General features: G+C 39.2%; 5 protein-coding genes and 1 long non-coding RNA gene across 6 annotated transcripts; 1 reads left to right on the top strand and 5 right to left on the bottom strand.

Moving 5' to 3' along the window:
* Positions 1-1955: 1955 nt before the first annotated feature.
* Positions 1956-3894, bottom strand: LOC149048214 (kelch-like protein 24). Its single transcript, XM_089199622.1, has one exon. The coding sequence runs from the start codon at positions 3892-3894 to the stop codon at positions 2158-2160; it is 1737 nt and encodes a 578-aa protein (XP_089055748.1). The 3' UTR covers positions 1956-2157.
* A 3567-nt stretch (positions 3895-7461) lies between these two features.
* LOC149048213 (uncharacterized) lies at positions 7462-10124 on the bottom strand. The gene has a single exon (XM_089200686.1). It carries the CDS (start codon positions 9836-9838, stop codon positions 8831-8833), a length of 1008 nt encoding a protein of 335 aa, XP_089056812.1. The 5' UTR covers positions 9839-10124; the 3' UTR covers positions 7462-8830.
* A 1654-nt stretch (positions 10125-11778) lies between these two features.
* On the bottom strand, positions 11779-13315 carry LOC149048212 (uncharacterized). Its single transcript, XM_089199403.1, has one exon. It carries the CDS (start codon positions 13229-13231, stop codon positions 12221-12223), a length of 1011 nt encoding a protein of 336 aa, XP_089055529.1. The 5' UTR covers positions 13232-13315; the 3' UTR covers positions 11779-12220.
* A 2480-nt stretch (positions 13316-15795) lies between these two features.
* LOC113667032 (G protein-coupled receptor 161B-like) lies at positions 15796-18292 on the bottom strand. Its single transcript, XM_027182826.2, has one exon. It carries the CDS (start codon positions 18166-18168, stop codon positions 17188-17190), a length of 981 nt encoding a protein of 326 aa, XP_027038627.2. The 5' UTR covers positions 18169-18292; the 3' UTR covers positions 15796-17187.
* A 619-nt stretch (positions 18293-18911) lies between these two features.
* Positions 18912-25426, top strand: LOC149048211 (uncharacterized). The gene is made up of 2 exons (XR_016184764.1): positions 18912-19038; positions 24430-25426. It is a non-coding gene; the product is annotated as an uncharacterized LOC149048211 (long non-coding RNA).
* Positions 20723-27380, bottom strand: LOC113667110 (centrosomal protein of 76 kDa). The gene is made up of 10 exons (XM_027182913.2): positions 27008-27380; positions 26008-26199; positions 25101-25375; positions 24414-24761; positions 24024-24187; positions 23189-23309; positions 22247-22351; positions 21928-22035; positions 21391-21608; positions 20723-20917 (listed from the first exon to the last, which is right to left on the bottom strand). Exons 1-10 carry the CDS (start codon positions 27291-27293, stop codon positions 20779-20781), a joined length of 1956 nt encoding a protein of 651 aa, XP_027038714.2. The 5' UTR covers positions 27294-27380; the 3' UTR covers positions 20723-20778.
* Positions 27381-27393: the final 13 nt, after the last annotated feature.

Below are 27393 nucleotides of genomic sequence, written 5' to 3'. Positions count from 1 at the left end.
TTATTCCAACAGTTCCAGGAGTAAACATTCCTTGGATGGTAGATCATTTTTTACCCACACCATTATGGCTTCATACACTTTCTCTTCTTCTGCCATGTTTATCCCGTCCAAGGGTCAGGAAGGAAGGTTTAACCAATTAAAAACCACTATATATTTTCTCACAAGAGAGTGACTCCATAGAATACAATAAGTGCCAAATTTTTTGTAGAATTTCCCTCACTTCTTTTTCAACTTGGCAAGGGAGGGTACAGCTACATGTGGGCTATGCATAAGCAGCACATCGGTAGTAGATATGTCATGTATGAGGAAACAATGTATTAGTATGCATGGTGACAATTTTAGTTTGACTCTTAATAGGAACTCATTTGAAGCACTCAGCGAATAGTGGTAGAGTGTGATGAGACTAATTTTATTGGCTGGTGGATAAGTCCTGAGGTGTCAGCCTGCTTTTTTCCTTAATTGAGTAGGATTAAGGTTTAGGCTGTGTAAAAACAAAGAGGACACTTAGCAGAAAGTGTTCGTCATGCACATTACTGTACTAACATAAAGGCCTTCCAGAAAGCTGCCTAGCAAAAAATATTGCCACAAATACATTATCAATTGTCTGGAACTGCTTCTAATGGTTGATCATGACAGGACGGAAAATGCGTGCACTGTAAGTACCTCCCGTTGTCCCATACAAAGCCTTAGAAAACTTTTCTAAGGGTTTGTATGGGACAACGGGAGGTACTTACAGTGCACGCATTTTCCGTCCTGTCATGAATTAGACACCACATCATTTCACTAATCCAGTTATAAAAAATTGTACTTTTTGTCTTGTGACATCTTTCCCATGCAATTGTCAACTCCTAATTTTCCTTTATCTCTTGCCACAATAGAAAGGAAAAGATAATGAATAAGTCCCAACTGCAAATTGTAATTACCTAGGAAAGAAACTTCAAATTAAGGCCACAACCATTGCCAATCAATGATAAACTCTACATCAGGAATGGCAGCTGAGAGTTTTAGTACGCAGCTAACACAGGATTTAAACTTCTTGTACTGAAAAGGCTTGGCCCAAAATAGCTTTTCACAATGGCTATAACAAAAAAAGAAATTCTAGAAAGATTCTATTTAAACAATATACAGCAATTCAATAGATACCCAATTGGTTCAACATAAGACAAGTGAAACTTAAATGTCATAGCTAGACTTTTGAAGCAAGAAACAATCCTTAACCTGATAGAACAGTTGCATGATTCATGGAAATATACATCACATAGTGCTGCTTAACATTTGGCAATGGTTGCTTTCATTTAAGATTACCACACACTTTGTGAGCTCTAACCCAATTCATATCATTAAAATTCAACAAAGATTGAAACTCCATAGAGCTGCTGAATTGGTGCTAAAAAATCAGCAGTCTCTCTTTATGGCAACAAGGAGTGAAAGTTTGAGAAAAGAGACCCAGCCTAAGCTAGGGTGCCAAAAGTGGCTTGGTAGCAGAGCTTTGTCCAAGAGAGCTAAGGTTTGATGTTTGATGATGTCTTGTCCAGAAGATTGGATAAAAATATTCCAACATCTCCAAACCCCTGTAAGATATTAACATAAAACTCTCCTACTAGAAAGGGCTACTTACTGGTGCCTGTTTGCACATTTCTCTGGCAAAAAAAAAATTACACTAACTTATTAATCATGCTAAATTATGCTGACTTGTTAATTTTGTCAAATTATGCTAACAAAAACATTGATTGTCATGTAAGCATGGTCTGTGAGTTTTTTAAGTACTTAAGTAGAATAAGGCAGCCACACATTATCAAGCTTGTACTTGTAACTGAATAACACTCAGAAGAATCCTTAAGAAAAATAATTTTACTGCAGAAAGTTTTTTTTTTTGTTTTTAAAAAAAGACAAGTTTACAGTTTATTTCTCTTTCCCCAATAGTTAGCTACAAAACCTCAGCAACTACCCCAAACTTAAGTGGAGTGATACCTTTGGCGACTGGGAATCAAAGTGAAACTCAGAAAATCTGAAAACAATCTTATTGTACATCATAAATTTTAACTGTTCATGGCTATATAATATATTGCAATCTGTTTGTGTTTTGAGGTTTGCTTGCATTTCCTAACCTTTATTTTGATTACCTAGTCTCTGATCTGATCACTTCTATCAAAGTGTTCACAGTTTTCCATCTTTTTCAGAATTAAATGATATCAACTCTTTAGGCAATTTGAGCAATGATGCTTGCAGAAATGAGCAGTCATCAGATGGTATAACTGATATGTTGTACCATTTGTTTTCTCCTATAAAACAACATGACACTTCCTTCCTTTGATACTCCTCATCTTCCCCTCCGAATAAATAAACTGTGTTTCCAATACTCCCAATACCACTTGCAGCACGAGGAATACTAAGACTAGGCACCAGGCTCCACTGATTAGCTTTTGGGTCAAATATTTCACAAGAAGGTTCTATGGTTGACATTGTCATGTCACCAAATCCTCCTACAACAAAAAGGTTTCTTCCAACTGCCACAGCAGCAGCACACCTTCGCACTTTAGACATACCTGAGATCTCAGTCCACTGGTTAGTTAATGGATTGTAACAATCAGCACTGCTTTGACAAACCTTACCATTGTGACCGGCAATGACATAAATATGTTCTTGTAATACAACTGCATTGTGTTCAGCACGAGCAGTTTCCATTGACACTCCTTGTCTCCATTTATTGAAAACTGGATCATAGATTTGAACATCATGCCATGAATCCTCTCCACCTATTACATACAGCTCTTCATTAAAAGATGTGACTGTACAGTTTTTGCTATCCATTTTCATGTCGAGAGTGCTCCACTTTATTTGGTTTGGATTAAAACAACACACTGAATTTGAGTTCTTTCCACCCATTACGTACAATTGTCCACCACATACAGCAGCACTCCGAGGAGAAGATGACAAAGGCATTCTAGGTAAGGATACCCACTTAAAGTTAGACAGTACAAAACCTGGCGTGTTTTGGTTAGTAAATTTACGGTATTTACCAGTAAGGACCACAACTTGTTCATATTTTCCTAATGAAAGGCGGGGATTAAGTTTTGTGTCTTGGAAATATTCTGGAAATAGGGACAAATCAAGTGCAGTTATCACTTCTTTCATGCAAATTGGGTCCTTACTAACTAATTCTTCATCCAAAATCTTTCGCAGTCTGTACTTGGATATTGAAAACAGTCTGACAAATTTAAGGAGATCCAAAAGTAAAGATTCCCTGAATGGCAGATCATGTTTCACCCAGGCCATTACTGCTTCATACACTTCCTCTTCCTCGGCCACGTTTATCTCGTCCATGCAAATCAGTTCTTTAACTTTCTCCACATCAAGCAATCTGAAATCTTCGGATTTCGTGACATCTACGAATTTTTCCATCTTATAGGCAACTGCAGCTTTTTTTAGTGATTCGCAGTTGTACCGAGAAGCAAACGATTCGAAAGCCAGGCAATTAGAAGCATTCAATGTTCCTTCGAGGAAAAGGGTTGCTCTCGTTTTTAACCTTGGAATGATCAAATAGTCGGCGGTCATCACCAAATCTTTTGCGTTGGAAGAGTCAATTCGCGTTCTACCAGTATAAATATAACGAAGAACATCACTCAGTGTCGAAGATTTGATGTCCTGTAACTCTACAAGATTACTTTCCTTTTCTTTCAAGTCATTAGAAAACATGCCCCGGAAGTATGGGCTGGCAGCTGATAAAACACATTTGTGAGCAGGGAAGTCCTGTCCTTGGGCTCGAATTATCGTATCACAGAGAATGTTCGTTTCTCTGAACTCATGGAGTTTTTGGAGCAACTCGTCTTTAAAATCCTCGTAAGTTTCCTCCCCTGCCTCTTCCGCCGTAGCAGTCGCCATGGCGGTCGCCATTACTTCTCAAGACAACAACAACAACAACAACAGCATTTATTTAAACACGATAAAAATTTCAGCAAAAGCTGATGTGGTCGTGTACGGACAATAAAACTAAATTCCTAACTAAATCCAATAAACTAAATTCCTAACTAATTATAAGAAGACTAATGTAAGATTTCTACATATTTTCAACAATAAAAATTCTACATAGTACATCATTATAACATACGTGGCTTAAAAATACACTTGAGTGACTTTTTAAAAGCGTCAACGTCTTGAATTGATCTCATTTGATTTTCCAGAGCGTTCCACCGAGTAATTGACTTGTATGAGCATGATTTCTTGACCATATCGGTCTTAGGTCTAGGTAACTTAAATGTCATTTTCCTCCTGAAGTCGTAGCTACTTACATACTTTTCAAAGTGACGGCTCATAGGACGTGGCAAAAGATTATAATAAGCCTGATGCGCTAAGATTAGTAATCGTTTCTCATACATAATCTCTAAGGTATTCCATTTTACTGTGGCAAGAACCTCCTTGCTTGGAGTACACCAATCCAAGTTAAATATTATTTTCGCCGCTCTAACATGTATAGATTCTAAGCTTGAGAAAAATACTCGACCACAAGAGCCCCAAACTAACATACCATATGTCACAGACGGCAGAATAACCTTAAAATAGAAATCAATTCTTGCCTGTATAGGAAGGAAATACAAGGATTTAAGTAAATTCAACTTCTGCGTATATGACTTAGCTAATTCCGATACATGATGATCCCATTTAAGAGCATTATCTATCTGAACACCTAGGCATCTTGCAGAAACAACCTCCCCGACAACATAATCACCCATCTTAATAGCTTGTTTTGGCCCAGTAAATTTTCCGCGTCCACCAAGCAATATATATTCCGTCTTGGTGGGATGTGGAGTGAGACAGTTCTCGCAACACCATGTATATAGCCTTGCTAGTACTTCATTCAACTTGGAGGCCACCAGATCATAGGTCGGAGCTGAGACATAGACGGTGGTATCGTCTGCGTACATGTGAAGCTGTGGGTCACCATCTATTCCCTCAGTGATATTGGGCAGATCATTACAGAAGATGGAAAACAGGGTAGGGCCCAGCACCGACCCTTGAGGTACACCAAAAGTAACTGGCATAGCTTGAGATTGACACCCATTAATCGTCGTTACTTGCGTTCTTCCAGAGAGGTAATCTCTTATCCAACACCACAAGTCCCCAGCTACACCAAGACTTTGAAGTTTTCGGAGCAGAATGGAGTGGGGAATTGCGTCAAACGCCTTACGAAAGTCTACAAAAACCACGCCTACAACATGTTTCTTGTCGATCGCTTGTCTCCAGTCATCCGTTATTTTCACTAACAACAGCTCGGTGGAATGACCTTTTTTATACGCCCACTGGTGAGGGGTCCCAAGTCCTTGTTCAGTGACATGCGTGGTAATAGTTGACGCCACCATAGACTCCATCAGTTTTCCTGGTTCACTTAATAGCGAGATAGGCCTGTAATTTTGCTTAACGGTTTCATCGTCACTTTTATAGAGAGCTGAGATGTTTGCAGCCTTCCAAGTAGCCGGTACACTGTTGCAGGTGGCGCTTATTTGAAAAACAGACAATAAAGATGGAATAATTGAGTCACCGGCAAACTTTAAAAGTTTTGGAGCAACTCTGTCGTGCCCAGAGGCTTTATCGGCTCTCAACTTAGCCATCGAACTAACAATAACCTCCTGCGATAAATTTATGTTCATAACACAAGGCGCGACGGTAGATACATGAACGTTACTTTGTGTCGAGTTGGTATTCGGCAATTCGTTGGCCAGTTTTTCGCCTATAGTTGAGAAATGTTCATTAAGTATGTTCGCTTTGTCCAGATCGGAGGTGACAACTTTTCCATCCGCATTCCTGATCCCTAATATCGGGGTAATCGATTTGCCGTTTGTCGCATTTTTTACCAGTCTCCAGTAGGATCTACAATCCTTCACTTCATTGAACAGTTCCAAATAGTATCTGCTCTTAGAAAGCCTCACTTCCCGTGTCACTCTATTCCGCAACTCCGAATACTCCGCCCACAGGTCTGGATCACCCAGACGTTGTGCCATTTTAAGCATTTTGAAACGTTTATTCATCAAGTGCCGTATTTGCGGTGTTATCCAAGGTACCGAGACGCTCCTAATTTTGACTTCCCTGTAAGGCGCATGCACCTGACAGATATCTTTGAATATGCGTAACCACGCCCAATAGCAATCGTCTGGATCGTTAAACACTGAACATACTGACCACGGGGCACTCTCGATATCCTTCACAAAAGTAGCTTGATCAAATCTTTTGAAGGTGCGGGCCTTGACTATCTTTGGAGGCGGCCTTTTTATTTTGGACCATATTGTAGCAAGAACCAGCTTATGATCTGAGATTCCCAACTCAGTTGTTTTAATAGTTCCTTTGATAATCTCCGGCTTGCTGGTAATAACCAAGTCAATCAGTGTTTTTGTCTCACTTGTAACTCTTGTTGGCTGGCTCCTATCGTTCATTACGCTATAGCTGAATTGCTGGAGTATATCTTGTAATCTTCTACCGGCGTATGATGTAACACCCTTGTAGCTACGAAAATAGTCCGAGTTAAAATCACCGACAAGCACCACATTCCTGTGCCTAAGCCACATTTTCTCCAGACAATCACAAAATCGTTCGTACAAGGAGGTGCACGTGTGCATTAGGTATGTCATGTAAGGGAAAACGATTTGTAACTTACACCATATCACTCAATCATAGTAGGTTACTTGATTCTTTGCTCATCTTGGGCGAGCAATGTGTGGGTATGAAAAAAAGGTGATAGCGTGACCTACTGTGTGACGTATAGAGCAGTCTTACAGCAGCCGCCGTACAACTATTTAAAAGTCAACAATTTTGGATACTTTTTCTATTCTGTTCAGGCAGGAGTGAAGTTCATCTTTTTGCGATCATTAAATAAATGTATACAGAGCTCATTGAAAGGTTTGGAGCCCGCCATGAAGAAAGGTAGAGTGAGACTAGGGAGAAACGCTCGTCACGCAAGCCTTGTCATGGCAAGTGAGCACATACCACACGCATTACAGCGCGATTCGTACTCGACAATCAACCATTTGCCTGGAAAGGCAATGTTACAGCATGGTGGAGTTGTGACTTGTATGGCATTCTTATAAATACATTCTTGTCCTGTGGTGAACTTCTGCTAATGACCGATGTGAAGAAATCCATCCGCCACCATTTAACCCTTTAACTCCCAGATCAAATTTGAAATTCTCCATACAGTTAGTTCATTTAGTATTGGATCGACCAATTATCTCCAACTGATACTTTTCTTTATTCTCATCACTTTCCTGGTTGATACTGTACTGATATTGTAAGGAAAAATTCTGTCTTGGTCACTCAAGGGAGTAAAAGGGTTAAAATCTCTGTACCGTGATAAGAACTTCAATATCGATCTCGAAAATCGGGTAGCATTGAAATTGAAAAGAACGTCAAAACTCCTAAAATTAATATTTTTGTAGAAAGCTGGTTTCCAACCCGAGATATTATATTTATCATATAACAACAACAACAACAACATACTTTATTGACTTTCCCCAAGGGGGCTTTTCAAAGACAATGTTATAAAAATAATCCTATTACAATTAAAAATCCTATTTAGAATTAAAGATGTTTTAAAATCTGAATGTTCTAAAGAAAAATGAAAGCATACAAATATATAAAATTACAACTCTGTGAGTAATTTGGTCCTTAAACGTTTTTTAAAAACCTTAACGGAGTTGCACAGTTTTAAGGAATTATCCAAAGAGTTCCATAAGTTTACAGTTCTAAAGAAAAATGTTCTCTGACCGCTAGCTGTTCTAAAAAATGGAATTTGCAAAAGCTGCGAATTTCTGGTGCTACGTCGACTAACCTCGGCTCGCTTTATGAATTTTGATGAGAGGTAATCTGGAGCCTGACCAGTCATGCATCTGAAGGCCGTAGTAGCGTTCCGGTAGTAAAGCTGGCTTTGAACTGAAAGCCAATTTAGTTCCTTGCGAATTGGTGTAACGTGGTCAAATTTACGCGCACCGCTAACAATGCGGCATGCGAAGTTCTGCACCGCCTGTAACTTGTCAACATTACATTTTGAGGTATTTGACCAAACATTGGAACAATAAAATAACCTGCTGAAAACTAAGGAATTAATAATCATCAAAAGTGTACGTTTGTCGAAAACATGCTTGACACGGTTTATTTGGCCGAGGCGGGACATGCACGAGGAAGCGGTCTTAATTATGTGTTCATCGTAAGTTAAATTAGAATCCAAAATCACACCAAGGTCTTTGGCGGTGTCTGCGGGGACGATGTCCTCACCCATAATGGAAAGGGAGCGAAATTGCAATTTTGCACGCATCTGCCTGCTGCCAAATATCATCAGCTTGGTTTTGCCAGGGTTAAGTAACAATTGGTTGTTGGAACACCATTCTCCTATTTTAAACAAGTCGTCTTCCAAATCAGCAATTGCATCCAGGTTGTCTTTAAGTTCGAAGGAAGTGATGAGTTTCGTATCATCTACATAACTCTGAGTGCTGCATTTCTGTGGGATCGATGGAAGATCGTTCGTATATATGCTAAATAGTAGTGGGCCTAAGATACTTCCTTGAGGGACGCCGTTGGTCAACTTATGATCAGGTTTTGATCGTCTGAGTTTTGGAGTACACCTGATAAACGAATGCCGGAAGTAAAATGATTAATTAAGTTTCGATAACCTGAATGGAAGTCACTGATAATCAGCGCCAAATTAATTGAAGTTTTTAGAATGGTATTTCTTATTTTGACTCGGTAAAGTTGATTGATTATCATTTCCTTGATGCTTTATTGTAAGCCTTCCTCTCTTGTGACTGGTTTGTTCATATCCTATTGAGTCATGCTAAGTAATCACCGCTTAGTTGGGTAAATTCGACTCTAAATGCTGTCGTTGGTTCAGTTCATTGGAACGAATCTCAGGGTTGGTGTGACTGTTATTTTTCCCATTCCTAAAGGCAATGAGGAAAATAAAAAAGCACATAAGAAACTCTAAAAGTCTTAAAGATGACTGCACCACAAACCAAGGCCAGCTTTTGACATAACCAATATCGGAAAAAACACCGTATTCCCCAATAGCATTGTACAGTGACAGCGAAAACTTGAATATTCCTATACAAGATGCCCAACACATCAGAATAAATAATCTCTTAAGTCGTCTGAAGTCTCTGTCTAACGCTCGGTTGAAGAAAGTTCTACCCAGAGATGATTTTAAATTGCGCCACATTCTGATTCCTGCAACTGAATACCCAACTGACACCGCTAGTCCCCAGGCCGCAAATGTAACATGACATGTAAAGATCATCACCTTCGCTTCATGATGAAACCAAACCACTAAGTCAGACATCAGTAAGTAAACGACGTTAACCAGAGTTATTGAAAGCAGGCACGGTAAGTTTTTAAAGCGGGCGGGACCCAGTGAGATCATAGTAGTTTCCAAAAAGATCAGAAGCATGATGCTAAAACTTGATGTGATACAAGCTGTGGATATTCCCCAAGAAATAATGCAGAAGAGGAGCTGCAAGTCTGTTGTGTCGCTACTGGAGGCATAAGGATCCCAAAAGAGGATCAAAGATCGAAGAAATCCCGCAACAAGCAAAATGAAGTTCATTACAGTGCGATGGGCTCTGTGTTGTGTTAAGACAGTTTTACGAGAAGCGATACAGCACATAATCGCGTACAGCGCTACAAGAACAAAAAGTCCTCCGAAACCATGGACATGAGCTTGCCACAGCCAATTCCATTCCTTGATGGCTTTTAGCCAGTTTGGGGAAGGTTCAGCCCACTTACGAAGTAAGTTGTCGCCAGTCGACTCATTTGATGAAAAAAAGTGATGAGGTTTTTCGTCTTTGTTGGAGTTCGATGTCATGTTTTTTCGTTTGCTGTAGGTGGGACACTGACAAAGTTTGCAAAGTTCCAAAGTCTCAACTTTGGTACCACAGTTCAGCCGTCTTATTTTACACTTGACCTTGCCCGCCACTTCAGTATGTGCGAGCTTAAATGGTGAGCCGTAAGCAAATAGTCCTAGATAAAACTGTATTGATCTTTGAGATCTGTTCTGGCTTAAAACATATAAAGATGATTTACATGTTTAATCAAATATCCGGGAAGAGTAGAGCAGAATTAAGCTTTTTAATCCGTTTGGGAAGGCTTCATCCGGCTGAGTGATAAATGAAGGTGATTGTTTTCAATTCTGGTTAAATTATAAAATTCAGTAATCTGACGTTTGCGTGGGTAGCAAAAGGATGTTTTTTCCTACTTTTAATATGTGTAAAAAGGAAGTTGATTTGAATTTAAATTAAAAGATTTTTCACATTATTTGTCGATTTTGACAGCTTTTAATGCGAATGTGGTTCTGAAAATGCAACTGTTAACCAGATTTGGTGAAATAATAAAAATAAGCAGCTCGAAAAGAACTTACAAAGTGGCTCGGAGAATCCCTGTTGTCTTTTAGTGATTCATACTATTTGTTGAAAGAACCACCGAGTTGCTCTTTAAGTCTAAAAAAAATTCTGCTGAAAGAAAGAAAAGGTGATGCGACGATTTCATATTTGTTCATTTTAAAGCCCAGCTACTATTTAAAAAGCAACATGTTAGCCAAAAATCTGTGAAAATTTATCACACGGATAAGTATAATTAAAATGTAAAAGTTTCAATTTCGCTGAGTTGAAGAGATAATTTTGATGATCACTTAGCTTACATTTGATGTCAAGGGGGTGTATTCACATTGATAGCAACTGAAATTTGACATATGTTCATACACGGATATGTCAGTAGTCTTTGTACCTTGAATTGAGTCATGAAAGAGTTCATTGGGTGTATCTGATTCAAATGCACAATCCAGTTTATCGCAACAAATGAATAATAAACAATTATTCACCTAAGTTCTGGGCTCGGTAAATATACACCACTTTCACTGACACTAAGTTGAATAACTGTTTTAGTATATACCAAACACACCAAAAAATTAGTTTATTCCTTTCAACATATCGAAAATAGTCGGAAATTAAACTCCTACGCGCGAATTTGTCTCCCCGGCTGCTCGGAGGTGGATAGTACTTGAAATTCATTACCGAACCTGCCAATCAGCCCGCGAGATGAGCAGTAATCGCTTGTGTGGTATATGCTAACTCCTAATAGCCTATATACAAGCCTTATATTGTAATTCTGATCGCAAGCAGGCCAGGCAAAATAAATATCATCTAAAAAGTTGCTCCTACACCTACGTGTAATGAGTCCTGCAACGCTTTTGAGCCATGCCTATGGTTAATAACACTCTGGGATGCTTTTTTTACTGAGTTACATAAATGAAAATGAAAATATGGAGTTGCAATGGGTTTTTTTACGATTAATCTAGCACATCCAAGCTCTACAGGGCAGTTATGTATTGTGACTTCAAGCCCGTAAGGGAAAAGTTTATCCAGCTGAATTATTTAAACAAGAATTATCATTTTCGTTGAGTCTTGGATAAAAAGAAGAGTCTGCGTTGGCGGTAAGATGAATCAATAAACCTAACCTTTAAAGATGCAAATCCATGTAAAGTTTAGGATGATTGATTTGAAATTTGACATCTTAACATTATAACATGCAGTGCAATAGATAAGCATGCACCTCGCGCAGCACGAAACTATGCGCTCTGTGGGGTAAGTTTCTGTTGGGCACGCAAGTAGGCTGGACTTTATAACTGAACAAATTCACCTGTTAACTTTTGATGTCACTTCTTCTCTCAATGCAAATCGACTGGAGCTCCGCGGTTGGAAAAAAAATGGATTTACCACCTGACATACTTAAAAGACGAGAAAAAACAACTTTTATCATTGCACCACCTAAAATCGACATTTAGTTGGCTTTCCCAAAGATTCGACATAAAAGGTCATAGGTGCTTCTGTTATTAATTAATAAGTTAAGAACACGAAGCACTATCATAGTATACAAGTCGTTGAAACTCATCGTTCATGGATTATGCCTTTGAGGTATCAACGTTTGCAATCGAGTGGGTACATTTGCACACGCCCATACATTGTGCTGACGCAGCGCTATTTTTCAAAACGACAAGCCCCTGCAAAGATTTGGGCTTAAAACCTAATCACTTCTTGTGACCTCAAGTGTCCGGTTGACCGTCAACTATGCATACTAAGTGTTTGAATACGCCCACAAAGTATACACAACAGTTTCTTTCAAGTAACCCTTTCTTTTCGACTAGCTGCTTCTTTCCAAAACGACAAGAATTCTTCTTGGTGACAAGAATTGATTAATAGGAGGGCCTGTTCAGTTCTTCCAATTGAACACCTCGAGTATTTTTGTCGTTATTTCTCGTCATTACATTATGAAAAGATAAGTTGATAATAGACAAACCCATCAGAAATTCAAACATCCTCAGTAATGTCTGAACGGCAAACCAAGGCCAGCTTTTAACGTAAACGATATCTGCAAAAACGCCATACTCCCCGATAGCAGTGTATAGCGACAGCGAGAACTTTATCATTCCACAAAAAGATGCCCAACACATTAGAAAAAATAATTGCTTTAGGCGTTTGGAATCCAGCGCTGAATTGCAGCAGCAAGCATTCTCACCCAACGATGATTTTAAATTGCGCCACATTCTGATTCCTGCAACTGAATACCCAACTGACACCGCTAGTCCCCAGGCCGCAAATGTAACATGACAAGTAAAGATCATCACTTTCGCTTCAGGATGGAACCAAACCACTAAGTCAGACACCAGTAAGTAAAAGATGTTTACCAGAGTTATTGAAAGCAGGCACGGTAAGTTTTTAAGGCGGGCGGGACCCAGTGAGGTCTTAGTAGTTTCCAAAAAGATCAGAAGCATGATGCTAAAACTTGATGTGATACAAGCTGTGGATATTCCCCAAGAAATAATGCAGAAGAGGAGCTGCAAGTCTGTTGTGTCGCTACTGGAGGCATAAGGATCCCAAAAGAGGATCAAAGATCGAAGAAATCCCGCAACAAGCAAAGCGAGGTTCATCACTACGCGATGAACTCTTTGTCGGGTAAAAATCGTTTTGTGTGAGGCTATGAGGCAAACTGCCGAGTAAAATGCGACTGCTACAAAAAGCATTGCAAAGCCATAAACGTGAAGCTCCCAAAGCCATTTTAGTTTCTTGAGAGCTTTGATCCAGTTCGGTGAAGGTTCAACCCAAGGTCGCTGGAAAGGATCACTCGGTGAAAAATTCGAATAAATGTGAATGGTATTATTCTTTGTGAGAGAATTGATCCTATCAGAATTAATGGTAGAGTTCATTTCTCTGTCCTTGATTTAGATTGAAGATTGCAATGTTTAACTAGGAAGATTTCAAAGTGTTTTTTGTAGAACTCATCACATAAACATGGCAATATTACCACGCGAAATCCATCAAAAATGCAAATAGCGTGGGTAGATACTTCTGTTTATTTGAATATTTCATAAAGATGGGTATTCATTGTGGGGAATTCGTGAAGAAAAGTGCAACAATTAATTTATTTATTGGATCACGACACAGCTCTGTATGTAGGTTTTTCTTGTTGTCTTGAAAAATGCGAGGACTTTGAAAGCCACAACTTTGGGAGGATTTTCCTTTAAATTTGCGCAATGATCACGGCAATATTTAGCTGAAAATAATTAAAAATTACGATGCATGCATTCTGTTGATGGCAGACCACCATCACCAAGAGCGTTTTGAAAAAAAAAACTGAGGACTCCATAATGTCCCTATCATTAACATCCCACCAAATGAAGAAAAGCTTTCACTATCGATTCTTGCTCATGTCAAATCTGAAGGAGGTGCACTCTGTGAACCACTTGTCCTAGTAACTATTTTCGGAGAACATGTGGGTGGTTAGCTTCCTGAGCGACCATATCAACTTGAATTCGTGAAGGATTTAATGGATTTAAGGTGAGATTTTGGGTGGCTTGATTGAATTCTCTATGATGATGACGATATCGAACTGGTAAATATGGTGAACAAACCACATCAAAATTACGGAGGTTCGTTGTAACTCAGACTTTTGATGGAAGTCCGATTGCATAAATTTGTTGTCGTCCAAACAAAAATGTCAGATAAGAAAGGAAGTTGAAGGTAATGCCTATTTAGAAGCGAAAATCTCCCAATAAGTCAGCACCTGTCGCGCGATCTACCGTGTCAAATTCGTAACTTAATTCCACTTCATAGACCTATCGAATATGAAAATCCATAGAACATTTCAAAATATTGAAATCTTCTTGGTCTGTCAAAATATATCCATTGAAGCTTAAGGAGCTCAAGATAGGATGCTGTTCCCCCGGAAAGCTTGAATTGAATCCTCCAAACTTCGTAAAAAGCCGCATGAGGTAAAGAGGCCTGAAGAGCGTCACGAAATATGAGCACATGATTTATTTGACCTTCCGATAAATTAAAGAATTCTGCCCTCATTCGAATCATAGGGTAAAAATGCGGTATTGTGTTTTTTAGCATTGCTTTTTACTGTCTTCAAGTGACTTGACCCCTTGTAAATACAATTTGAGACCATGAGAGGCCCATTGAATTTGTTAAAATTCGAAATCGAATGTTGAAGGAGCTGGTGTTAGGCGTGTTTGTTTTCGGTTTTTTTCCATTAGCACATTTTTTTGTATGTAGTAATACACTGAAACTCTGTAAGTAATAACGTCAAGAGAATAAATGCTGATCTACGATGAGATGCAATAATTGTTTTTGGGCTCTGCACCAGTTCAAGATAGAAAGCTTTTAAAAAATCGCCGGTACATCACAACATTAAGATTTTGATATGCCTTTGGTTTGGGTCCTCGACACTACGGAAAACGTTCTGTAAGCTTTTCGTAATCTCGTATCACTTGTATATGAAGTATAGTCGTCTTTCTCACGACTAAAATCAGATTTAAATTGCAACGGTTTGGCTGTATACTGCGAGTCTAATTTCGTACCCAGATCCTACCGTTTAACTATAACCAAGACTTACAACCGCTTGGCCGTGGAATGTCTGGGCACGAGACGACTGCGAGTCTTCTTCAGGCAACATGGTTGACTAAATACGCGTCACTTTATAAACCGTTCTGCATTTCGACGCAATGTTCCCTTAGCTGTTCGTTGTGGCCTGGCTCTTCAGTTTTTAGGATTGTCAGTACCATGCTTCTGGGATTTCTATTCCATTGTTCTTCTTGGTGTTCTTAGGGTGCATTCTTATTTATATAATAAGCTCGGTTATGCACGCATTCTGGTTGGTTCTCACTTATAATCTATTAGAGGACAGAAGTATAGATGACGTCATTATTAAAACTTTTTTTTCCGTATATTTTAATTCTTTATTATATAAAACAAATAGATTCCAAGTTGCCGTGCGTCTGTTCAGTAATAGATCACAGAGGACGTCAAAATATGGTAAGAACATCAGCTGCGCCTCGTGTGCCACTTTTTTTGTTCTTACCACATTTTGACGTCATCTTTGATCTGTTACTGAATAGACGCACGGCAACTTGGAATCTATTTGTTAAGTGGATTGCCTCTTTCACCCTACTTGTCTTAAAAAAAGGACTCACGATCAATAAACTTAACTTCGCTCTAAAGCGAGCGGTGTTCTGTGTTGTAGGCGTGCTCTGAAACGGCGGAAGTCCGTGCATCAGCGAGTCGGATACCCCTGTCATGCTCCCTGATCCTCTCCTGCGTCTTTCTGTCATCTCTAAGGAGAGGAAGCATTGGCCATTTGTTGTTGCCTCTATTGATTATCCTTCGTCTTTCCTGCAGAGGGTAACTGAACCCCATATACTTCAAATCTACCGCAGTTTTGTTCCATGTCAAAGCACTTCCCTTAAAACTTTGCCGATACTTTCGCTACTTTTTTCTTGTCTCGGTTTTGTTTGTTTTTTATTTTTTGCAATGAACTGTCAATAACATAGCATCAAAGCGGAAAAAGAGCCATTCATCAATGATGAAATGTAAAAGTGAAAATGAAATATTTGTTTAGTAAGTCTACAGTCTTGTTAAGGTAATCACTGGAAATAAAATAAAATTTTATCACTTTTTTTTACGATTATCATTTGAGTGATTTTCTCATAAAATATCTCCGCGTTGGTCAATAATGAAATCAAGTTGAAAATAATGCTTATAAATTTCAAGAAACAGGTCACAAGCAACTTTACCCTGATGATTTGAATAACAATGGAGCTCTTTCATAGATGGATATCTCGAAATTAATAAAACTGCAAGTCAAATATTTGCAAAAGGCTGTTAGTCGGCCGCTGTTTTGATGCAGTTTTATTGCAGCTTTGGATGTTTGAAAGACAAAACAAACTAACTTTGACAAGTTCTTTGTCTTACTGATCAAGCTTTTCTTCGCCTTAATGGCAGAATCTGAGTTTCAATGACAGTATCAGGCAATTTCAAGACAGTATCAAATAAAGGAAATAATTGCCAAAGAAACAGAATCGGAAACAATGTCGTACTGAATTCTAATTTTACCACCCCGAAAGTCAAGAGGATAAAAATGGCCAACTGGTGTTGTTCTCAAAGAGAGCTATTAACACTTTAGCTCGCTAAAGCAATGTGTTTACTTGAAAAGCATATGGTCTATCCCCTTCTTTTCAAACTAACAATGAAAATTAAAGTTTAATTCACAACTACACTCATAATTAAAGGTGTATATAGTCCATCATTTATATTTAAAAACGGTTTTGTGTGCCTGTAGTCAACTGAAGTGATTGATTGAGAGTCAGCTTGGTTCTTGGCGTTTGAAATATTGGGAAAAAAACTAGAATTCAAACAAGTTTCGATCCTCACTCCTCTCCGACGTAAAACATATTCTTGTTCATTAGTCTTGAAGATCCCCTGACCAGATAAAATTATCGCGGTGGCTTTCCTGAATTCCTCCTCTCATACTCGTTATATTCATCTTTTTCCTCGTCTTAAACTGCATACGCAATGTCTGTTCACAGCTTTAGTCATGATTAAAGGTGTCTATATTGAGTCCTCCATTTACATTTAAAAACGGTTTTGTTTGCTTGAAGTCAACTGAGGTGATTTGTTGAGAATCGAGCTGGTTCACCTTTCTCCACCGTAACATATTCTTGTTCAGTTTTGAAGACTCCCTTTTAAAAAAAGATTCTGCGTTTCAAACAGCGTGACATCTTGAATCACGGTTTGTCTACGCCGAAACCCTTTAAATTTCTCTTCTCAAGTGTTTCCATATCCAATATCAAAATATTTCACCACGACCCCTTTTGCCCTTCATCTACTCTTCATTTTCGTCCACTCTCCTTTTAGCACAACAGCATATTCGTCTTAGAAGCCTTTTAAAAGCTCTTCTGAAGTCCCTTCTGAAGAGGCTGTAGGCCAAAGGATTGGCGGCTGTGCTAAACAAAGACAGCACAGTTGCAAATGTATCCGCGACAGCGGGAATATATTCATGGTCCCACGTTACCGTTTTAATAAAGCGAGTTGCACTGAAGGGAGTCCACGAAATAATAAACAAAATTATGACCGCAGTTATTGTTCGAAAACCTTTAAATCTGTAACAGCTTCTCCATGCTTGGCGCCGCGAGTTATTAGAATTCGTCATCTCTCTCGAAGTTATGGTGTCCACTCGTCTTCCTTGATGTCGCACTACGGAGATTATTCGAAAATAGCAGAAGAGTATCACAGCCGATGGAATCATGATACAGAGTGTAATTGTTAGAACGCTGTAAATTACGACTCGTATTTTCCACTTATTGCCTGTACCGGTGAAGTTATAAGTACACATCGATTCGTACTCTCCATACCTAAACCAACCCATGGCTGCGCAGGGGATTGTAAAAATAAACGCCCATATCCAACTGAAAACAATAGCCACGTAGATTCTCCTGGGTGTTACTTTTGCCCTGTACTTAAGTGGATAGATAATGGCGTAAAAACGATCCCAACTTATGAACGCTAAACTTTCAAGGCCAACGATGGCCAAGCTGTAGTAAACAAAAGCTGTTGCTTGACACCACGCGTTGCCATAATTCCAATTCCCCTGAATCAACGCCGCAGCACAAAATGGGATCACGAAGATCACTGTAAGAAGATCAGTCACGGCGAGGTTAAAAAGAAAATAGTTCGAGTGTTGCTGGCGAAGGTCTTTGTCAAAATAAATCGCCAAACAGACAAGAAAGTTACCCACGAGAGCACACACGAAAATGGCTAATAAAATACCGGCGAAAGAAAAGGCTTCCTCTCTAGACAACATCATTTCGCATTGGGTTCAAGAAACTTTCCAGCGCTGGGAAACTCCTACAAAAAGGCTTACCTTGGAAAGTGTACACGAAGGAACATGAAACATATTCCCTGTAGACACTAACTGCGACCTATCGGAAACTTTGTCATGAATAACAAATAAAATGTGTCAATAAATAATTACTCACATTCTGTCCCGAGTTAATGAAAAAAAATTTATTTTCAGACTCGAGTCGATGACGAGGACCAAATATTTGATGATTTCACGATCCTTTTGTTTTCAATTTGGAAACATTATGTGAACATGAATCTTCCAAAACTTTTCAACGTCCAGCCTGAATCTCAGGAATACCCATTCAATGGCTTTTTAATACAAAAATACTTTCTAGATGAGCATTTCGCACCTGCAGTTTAAAAAACATTCGGCATAAAAGGAACCCGAACGAAATTAATTATTAAAATGTGAAAAGAAGTTTTAGATCGAAGCAAATTTCAGTTTTCCTAATTTTCATGGTTACTCAATCGCAATTGCCCGAAATAAATCTGAGTTTATTTCTAATTTCGGTTTTTTTAATCCTAAATTCGAACGAAACGCCCAATTCTAATACAGTGAAATCCAAACTCCCACTTCATCGCCAAAACATAATTAAAAAATGGTCGTTAAATTTTACAAAATATGCATTGCAGATAACACCTGAGTTATGGGTAAATTAATGGGAAATTTTTCTTTCATAATTACTAATAATTAAGCGCCATCTCGTTTGTTATTGTCGTTTTAAAAGACTCTTTGTTGCGTTAGTGATACTCGGATAAACCATCAAACGCCTGCTATCGAACAAAGTTACCACAAGTTGATTGGAACAGTGCACGCTCACTTTTACAGAAGGTAATCGAGAATGCCCTGAAAATAATTTGGGCAGCTGAAAGACAATTTAATGATATTTCAAGGAAGGGAGAAGCCAATCTTGTATAGAAGGCCAATCTACAGATTTAAAATGCGTTAACCCAGCAGCAAATACTTAATGCATGCTCTTGCAAATTTTAGTTTTGTATGGCTTGGAGGATTCTCGGTGTTGTGCAACCTTGCGGGAAAACAGTCAATTTCCAAAAAGTTGTCGAACAAAGAGAAAAAAAACCCAACGGCTATCAACAAGAGCAAAAAACAATTACCATTCTCCATCACCAATTAGTAACACCTATAAAAACACGAAAAATATCATCGGATTTATAAGTAAAGAAATTAAGTAAGGGACATTTCTGTTTATTTTCATGAACTATATACATATTCAATACACAGACACAATTTGTCTAGAAGTGAGCTTAACTCAAGTTTCAGTCAACAATGTGACTGATCTCTGGTTACCTAGAGGCGCCAGGGAGTATTATTATGCCATAATGTCTTAAAAAAGTTTTCCTCCAATAAGCAGCGATAAGCGTGTAGGGAAATCATTACCAGTACCAGCTTGAGGCGAATTCTACTGACGTCATTGTCTCAATTTCACTCGTCATGAGTTTACAAAGCGACTTAGGTCCAGTTCAGGCGTCGTACTTCTGCTGTGCCGAACTTTCTTGTAATTATGTTCGACCGTAGCACGGCAGAAGCACGACTCTAATTTAGACATCTGGCTAGAGTCGTAGGAAATTCAGGATTTACTGAAGCTACGTGACAATCCTACCAAAATGCATTAAATATAATATATGAATGTTGTTTGGCTAGGCAGAGGCATGATGTTTGAGTCGCTTTCCTGTCAGGATCGTGTAGCACGGAGAAGCTTGTCGAACTTGATTGCTTCGCCGAACTTAATTAAAAAGTTTCATTCAGACACTGTGCTTCTACCGCGCTTTTATCGAACTTAATTGCTGAATTAAGTTCGACACGAAGGGGGCACGACACCTGAACTGGAACTTAAAAACGGAATCATTTTTAGAATAGAATGACTTTACAGGAAACGTTCTACTTACTTAGCAGTCGTAAAATTTAGCTCTAGGTTCATAATGCTTATGGATATCAGTCATTCTGGTTGTTACCAGTGTTAATGGGTCTATATATTCTTAAAATTATAATTTTAACCTCATAGCATCGCTCTGAACAAAAAACAAATTATGCAGGTGGTATCTGTTTTATGGCTTTTAAAAGATTCGGAACTGACTTTGTCATTCTCTCAGGGAAAGAAACGTGTATGGAAATATGGAGATACTTGTCAACAGAGATTCACCTATCGTGTTAAATGAGTTGGAAAACTTTTCTCCTCTCGCCGTTTCTCCCTCCGTAAAGTTTGTTCGGTAAAAAGACAAGACAAAGCGGAGGAAATAATAAATAACAAGTTTATGGTTAGTTTTTCCGAGACAAAGAAGCCATTCCGTAGCTGAGCGGTTGATATCCTTTTCTCTCCGATAAAAGGAATAAATGGTAAGACAAGTTGCCCTCTCTAGCGAAACAAAGGCTCTGTCGATTCCATTTCCAGCTGTAATAAGAGCCCGTGTTCCAAGAAAACCGCACCGCAGTCTAAACACGGCTGGCCCGGCCAGAAGATATCAAGTCGTAGACTTGAGGCGCCTCGGGAGTTAAATTGTGGTGGATGACAAAGTGCTTTATTTAAAAACTAAAATTATAATCTCATTTTATCTACAAAATTGATCGATATCTGACAGCGAACATGATCCATACTGCGCAAGCGCCTTCTGGGTAGGTGAACACTCGGACTCGAACTGCCAATCTCACGTGATCACCGCGGCAGCAAATGATCTCTTCACATACCGGTGACCTGGGAAAGACATAATTTTTACCCTTTTTTACAGTTGTTCGAAAAAAAGTTCAAATCAGGCCGAAGAAGTATGCCGCAGGAATAATATTCGAGCCACAAGGTTCGCGAACGGTTAGGTTAGGTTAGGTTAGGATTTGAGGATTCTGGAAAAAGTTTATGAGGAAGGCAAAACTGCAAGATATGATCTTTTGCCTACTGTCTCTCAGCCGTTTACACAACGAAGGGAAAACGTTTGCATTTGTTGGGTTCAATGGGATGTTTTTTACTGTTGGGTCTTTTCAACATGGGACGAAAAACAAAGGACATCAGAGAGAAATTTTGAGATCTTAGTAAAACATGCAAACAACCTGTTTGTCTGTTTTTCGCAGGAAGAAATTGAGATAAATGCCATTTGGCCTGGCCTGTATTCACGGAAAAAGCCAGACTTCTAGGGGCCTCACAAACATATGAGTTATAAATTAAACGCAATTTACCTCAGACACGTGGCAAATGCCCGTCTTGCGTTACGATGCACAAACTGGATGGGAAACCCTTTGAAAGTGTGACCGTCAGGAATTGCTCGTCTTATGGCTTGTTGAAACTCTTCATTTCCGGCGGAAACACCCGTGCTGTGCTCCAATTCATAGGCAGCGAGAGCCGGTGTGAGAATGTAACTCAACTCGTCATCCCATGCAGTGTTTAAGCCCAAATCCTAAAGCATTATGAGAAATTCACCAAACATCAGACTCATGCGTTGTTTCCGTCACAGACGATCTTTGAATGTCACGCAACGCCCTTCTTATACCCAACGCTTATATACGGAGTGGGAGCGGGGAAGCATTGTGCGACATCTCAAAGAACTACTGCAAAAGAAAGTAGCTGGTGCGTCCATTTCACAAGTATAAAGAGTGATCGATACCCATATTAGACAGAACAGTGCAAATAAGACTAGTATCCAAAATTAATGCAAGAGAAAAGCCCGTGTATTCAAAGTGGCCGTTGCGATATTTAAATCTAAATCATAATTTTACCCTTCTATGATCCGTTACCAAGCTCCTTAGCTCGTGCTCCATGTCATTACTAACCAGGGATGAGTCAACACCAGAAGGATACAGGGGAGGGAAGACTGGGCCGCTGGGCTGCGATAAGAAAGACCATATACCTTTTAGTCCAGCCTATATTTAGAGCCAGTTTTGGGATGTGGGTAAAACTTAACAATGTTAGTTTGTTACGCTAGAAAAACACCAAACGATTAGATGAGAGGAAAAAAGAAGCAAGAATGACTAACGACTGAGAATAACAACAGGGACGGCAAATCGCGTATGAGGAAAAACGTAGAAGATTATTTACCAATATTTTAGGCCCACACACGGATCGTAACGCCTCTTCGCTCATACACTTCCACCGAGCTTCATTCTGAAGTTCAAATTGACAAACTTCAACAGAATCTGTTGGCTGAAAATAATTTTGCAATGATCATTATTCAATATTACATCACGATATGCATACTGCATTCTCAAAAGAATGTTTAAAAATCACATTAGCGGCAGTGTTATATTCTGGGCATATTTCTTTATGAAAGAAAGATTTGCAGCATTGCAGAAGTTCATTCAATGTCATGTAACTCTTTTCAAGGCAAACCAGTTTTCTACAAAGTGGTACTGCAACTTTTTCTCCAAGACCCAAACTTTCCTGTGTATGCGAATTCACAAAACATGTCGACACAGCAGTTGAAATGCGCAAAAGAAAAAGGTCTGGTGCGCTGGTGACCTGAAGAAAGGAAAAAGTTGGCTCGTGTGTGCAACCCAAAATAATCTCAACACTCAACAGCCAATACCAAGGAAGGCAAATATTACAACGTGCCTACGGCGCAATTTCATTCAAATGTCGAAAGTAATCCGATATTGCATTGGCATCGCTTTCCTTCGCTCTGTGATTGGCCCAGAAAACTTGCACCACGCTATCAACTCATCAGAACCAATCACAAAGTAGTCGCCAGCACTTTTCCCGCGCTGTAGGCAGTTCGGTTGTTTTACTTTTAAAGGTACTTTCCTCTCTTCCGATTGGCAGTCCTGGATACATTTAATTGGTTTTTGGTTTTACAACACGTAATCAAAAGCGCTTTAAGACGTCAGAGTTAAAACTGCTCGAAAAGCGGGAAAACTTGAGTGACTACGTCGTGATTGATTTTACGTTTTTCGCATCTGATTGGTTGAGATGGTGGCGGGACTTTTTCTAGACAATTGACAATAGTCAGATGAGTTACTCCCAAGCTGTGATTTGATTTCTAACCTGACTGTTTGCGTAAAAGGTGCGATGATTAAAAACACACCCTACAGTTCTGTAAGGATGATCAGGGCGGGACTGTTTGAGAGCCGGGGGGTCATCAGGGTTCACTGGGCGGTGAGCGTATCTGTCCAATAAAATGCCAGATAAAAAGATTATGTGAGATGGTAGGTTTCACTAAAATCAAAGCCACAATAATCAGATTAGTAAATCTCTCGCCACCTCGGACCTCGCGCAAACCTGATTCAAAATATGTTCCCTTGAATTTCAATTAACATGTACTCCGATATTTTGAAACAGTTATTGAAATAGGTGGAGTGCAACTTTTTCTAAGAAATCATATAGCTGCGAAAAATATGTCATTAAGAGAAAAAAATCGTACGATTCGTGAATAGATTGCACTGCTGAGAGCCAGTCAGATTTCCTGAAATCACCGGTGATTTCCAAATGGATGGTATGAACCCCCCAATAACTCACACTGACCTGATTCAAATTTAATTTCCTATGGATTTCCTTCATACATTTACTGCAATTTTATCTTCAAGAACTCGAAATTTCGAAACTCTGGTGAGCTCCAAGTAAGTATTTTATCCCTTCAGGTCATCCACAACATAATTTTTGGGGATTTAAATAACTTTTTCCACAGAGAGCTGTGCTTAGAAAAGAGGCCTTACACAATAACTCAAACCTTTGTCCATTTTCCTGTAAAGTTCAGGTAATCTGAGTTGACTTAATCACAAAGAGAAAGTTTGCTGGCACCTCCCTACTTTTCTGGTAGGAGGAAGGCACCATGAGTGTCATTACCAATCAAGAAATTCTTAATATTCAAATGAAACAATACCTGTGAGCTGTCAAACTCTCCCAAAAGGTGACTTCTCCCTCAGGGCTGATTGTCATAACCCAGGTATGGGCAGCACCTTTTCCCTTGGTGCCCACACAGACAAATGCATTGAGGCCAAAACCCAGAAGAAGACTGCACAATAGAACTGCATGATCCTCACAATCCTTGAAGTAGTAATATCATCACAATCATGATGTTTCACCACATTTTAGAAGCAAACATTACAGCAAAATACATTCTTTCTGATGAAAATCAAATCAAAACAAAGCAGACAAAAAAATTGAAATTGATACACTTCTGGTATTGTTGGTTGATAAATAGCAGCATTTTTTATTCCTAAATCTATTCATTGAAATTCCATTTCTTTGAACTTATTAACCCATTACTTACCCCTTTTCCTTTGCAGAGAAATGCATGCAAACTGCTCCACATCTCTGCCCTTCCACCACCAACAGATGGAGCATGCTCATACCCTAATAGACTGACAAACCTGGCAGCCTGCCGAGGGCTATCAAGTAATCTCCCTGCGCGGAGAGGACACACAAATGAGCAGACAGGATGATTGGTACCACACTCATCTTGAGCAAAAATCTTCACAAGTCTGTTACTATGAGAGGCACGTATCTGTAGAAATTCCTTCCACCACTGTTTTGCATATACCAAGAAAAGTCTCTCTCTTTCTGCTATTCTGGAGTGTTCCAAGTTTACTTGTGCTGAGATTACCTCTTTTGTTAAGATCTGAAATTTTGAAACCAAAGTATTTTCTTTATAGCATGTTTTATGGAGACAAAACAGTCCTTGCATGTGAAACTGTAATTAAAGAACTCAGAGACAAAGAGGTCTGACAAAAATCAGGCTTTCATGGGATGCACTGTACTTCTCAGATACCATCAAGGCACTTCTACCAGCTATGTACCAAGCCACATGTTTTGAGAGAGACCAATTTTAGAGCTTTGTTTGCTCCTGTAAAAGAATGTTCCGACCATTAACTAAAACAACTCATGTTTTGACCTGCTGATGATATGCAAGTCAAAGAAATGAAAACAGCTGTTCATGCACATACATGTCTAACCTCACCTGACTCAACCTTGGAATTATTTCAAACTTAATCTCTAGTATTCCCATCGGCACTTTAGCCTCTGCCCCTACACCATTTATTTCCACGGCAGTTGTTAACCTTCCATTTGCTGCAGACAGAATGTCTCTCCATGGAAGGAAATGCGAACCAATCAATGTTGTGTCACCTGAGGGATCTGTTTTAATAAGGACTAAGTGAATGTAATCTGAGATTGATAGAAGAGTTGCTGCATCAGCCATTTTGCCACCATCCTTTTGTAGTTCCAGCAAAAATCCTACGGAAAACATATTGAGTGAGAAATAAAAGGGAAGCCATAGGAGCCAAAAGGACAGGATTTTGATAAGTAAAGCAAAGTCTGTTCTCAAGCCAAGTTGCCCCTTAAGACAGAGCTTATTCCTGTTTCCTGAAGTGACTAGGAGTATGACTATTCGCCCCTCGATAGAATGGAATGGTCCATAGCAAGGTTGCCCCCCCCAGTATTTCATAAGGCTTCCTTGAAAATTTACCGGTACCAATTTTTACTCCTAGGTAGAGAGAAGCACAGTGAAAGTAGACTGTTTTGCCCAAGAACACAACACAATGACTCAGCCAAGATTCAAACCTGGACCCCTCAACCTGGAGTCCAAGGCACTAACCAATATGTCACTACATCTCTCACTTGATAAGACCAACAGTACATTAAATCATAAGTAAAACTGAATACCTTTGTTTGTTTGTCACAGTAAGGAGTTTCAAAGCTGATTTTTCGAGCATTAGCCCTTCATCCTAAAGTGTCAGCTTTGAAACTCTTTTTGGTGACCAATTTACATTATCCAGTCAGTTGATAATGCTAAATTACTCTGTTATACTCTCCCACTGACACAGCACCACAGTTTCTTCAGAAACTTTCCCCCTTTATTCATTTACCTTCATTTATGTCTGGTTCACATGCACAAGGAACAGGTCTGGACTTAAATCGTTGTCCTTTAAAGTGAACATACAAAGTAAATGTGGATGTGACTTTTCCTGGCAGTGGTTCAGGATCCTGCAGATGTTCTAAAAATGCTTTGCCTCCTAACACTTGCAGGTATAGGTAACGCCTGGTGGGATCCACACCAACTGAAAAGTACATAAAAAGTCAGCAATAACAGGAAGCAATAACTCGCTGGAATTGGTCAGTTTTGCCATGATGTTATTGAAAGACTCAGGTAGTTATAAACAGTGGAGATTGCCCAGTTTTGATCCATCTTGAAGTTAGGTGCCTCTGTTCTGTCAACAGGACTATTACATCAATCAAATTTACAACTCTGACTTAACAAACAAGTCATCACTTGACTGTGATAATAACTTCTGCTAGGGTTATAAAAAAATCAGTCACCACAACCAACAGCAGTCCTTCTCAGGAGCACCACTCTGACCTGGATGATCAAACTACAGGATCAAATGTTGCTCCTGGATTCAAACCAACTACTGAATCGGCAATGCCTTACTACAGGGTGTATCTGTTAAAACTATCATAATTGGTAGGCTAGATGCTTAAAGTAGGGACATGAATGATAAGCTTTTAGTTCTACAATATTAATCAAAGGGTGTAGAACAAAAATTTTCGTTTGCAATTTCATAAACTTAACTAATCTAGCACATTTGTTTCCTCATATGGAACATTCAATTGCAGAGTTAAGCCATTTTTAAAACCGAAATGATAAGAGTAACTCAAATTTCATCAAAACTTCTATGAAACACACGTGCAAAACGTTTTAAAGGGACTCTGATTCGTTAAAAGATATACACGAATGTACATGTAGATACGCATGCTGCCATCACGTTTCAAAAAATCGGAAACAGTTGTTTGTTTACAAACGTTTTGCATCGTTTACACATACATTCTAAAGCTCGGCCATAGCTACCTAGAGTAACATGCTATTACCCCTTGCTGGGACTTCCTCTAAGGCATTCACCCTCCTTTTATCCTTTGATCGTCCCGGATCTCTTTCAAGACCTTCGAACTTAAGCGTATTCATCACATCATCAACGATGCCTCGTTCTTTCAATGCGTTCAATAGTCCTGCTTCGTCGATTCCTGCACTTTCAGCCTCTTCCCCGCGGAACGATTCATCCACGCAGTCCCTGATCCTAGAATGCACGTTCATTTGGGATACATGACTGTGAATGATCTGCTTGAGTTCATGAACTTTTTCTGAAGGAAGAGCCATATTTGCTAAATTTCACTGTAAACTGTGCCGTTCAAATGTGGCGCGGGACTTCCGGAAACGGAAACTGCGCATATCCCGGAGCGCTTATGTTTTTGTTCTT

The sequence above is a fragment of the Pocillopora damicornis genome, chromosome 3, assembly GCF_964200805.1.
Source record: "Pocillopora damicornis chromosome 3, jaPocDami1.2, whole genome shotgun sequence".
Lineage (NCBI taxonomy): Eukaryota > Metazoa > Cnidaria > Anthozoa > Scleractinia > Pocilloporidae > Pocillopora > Pocillopora damicornis.
Note: the sequence above shows the minus strand (reverse complement) of the source record. Positions and strands in the feature narration are given on the sequence as shown.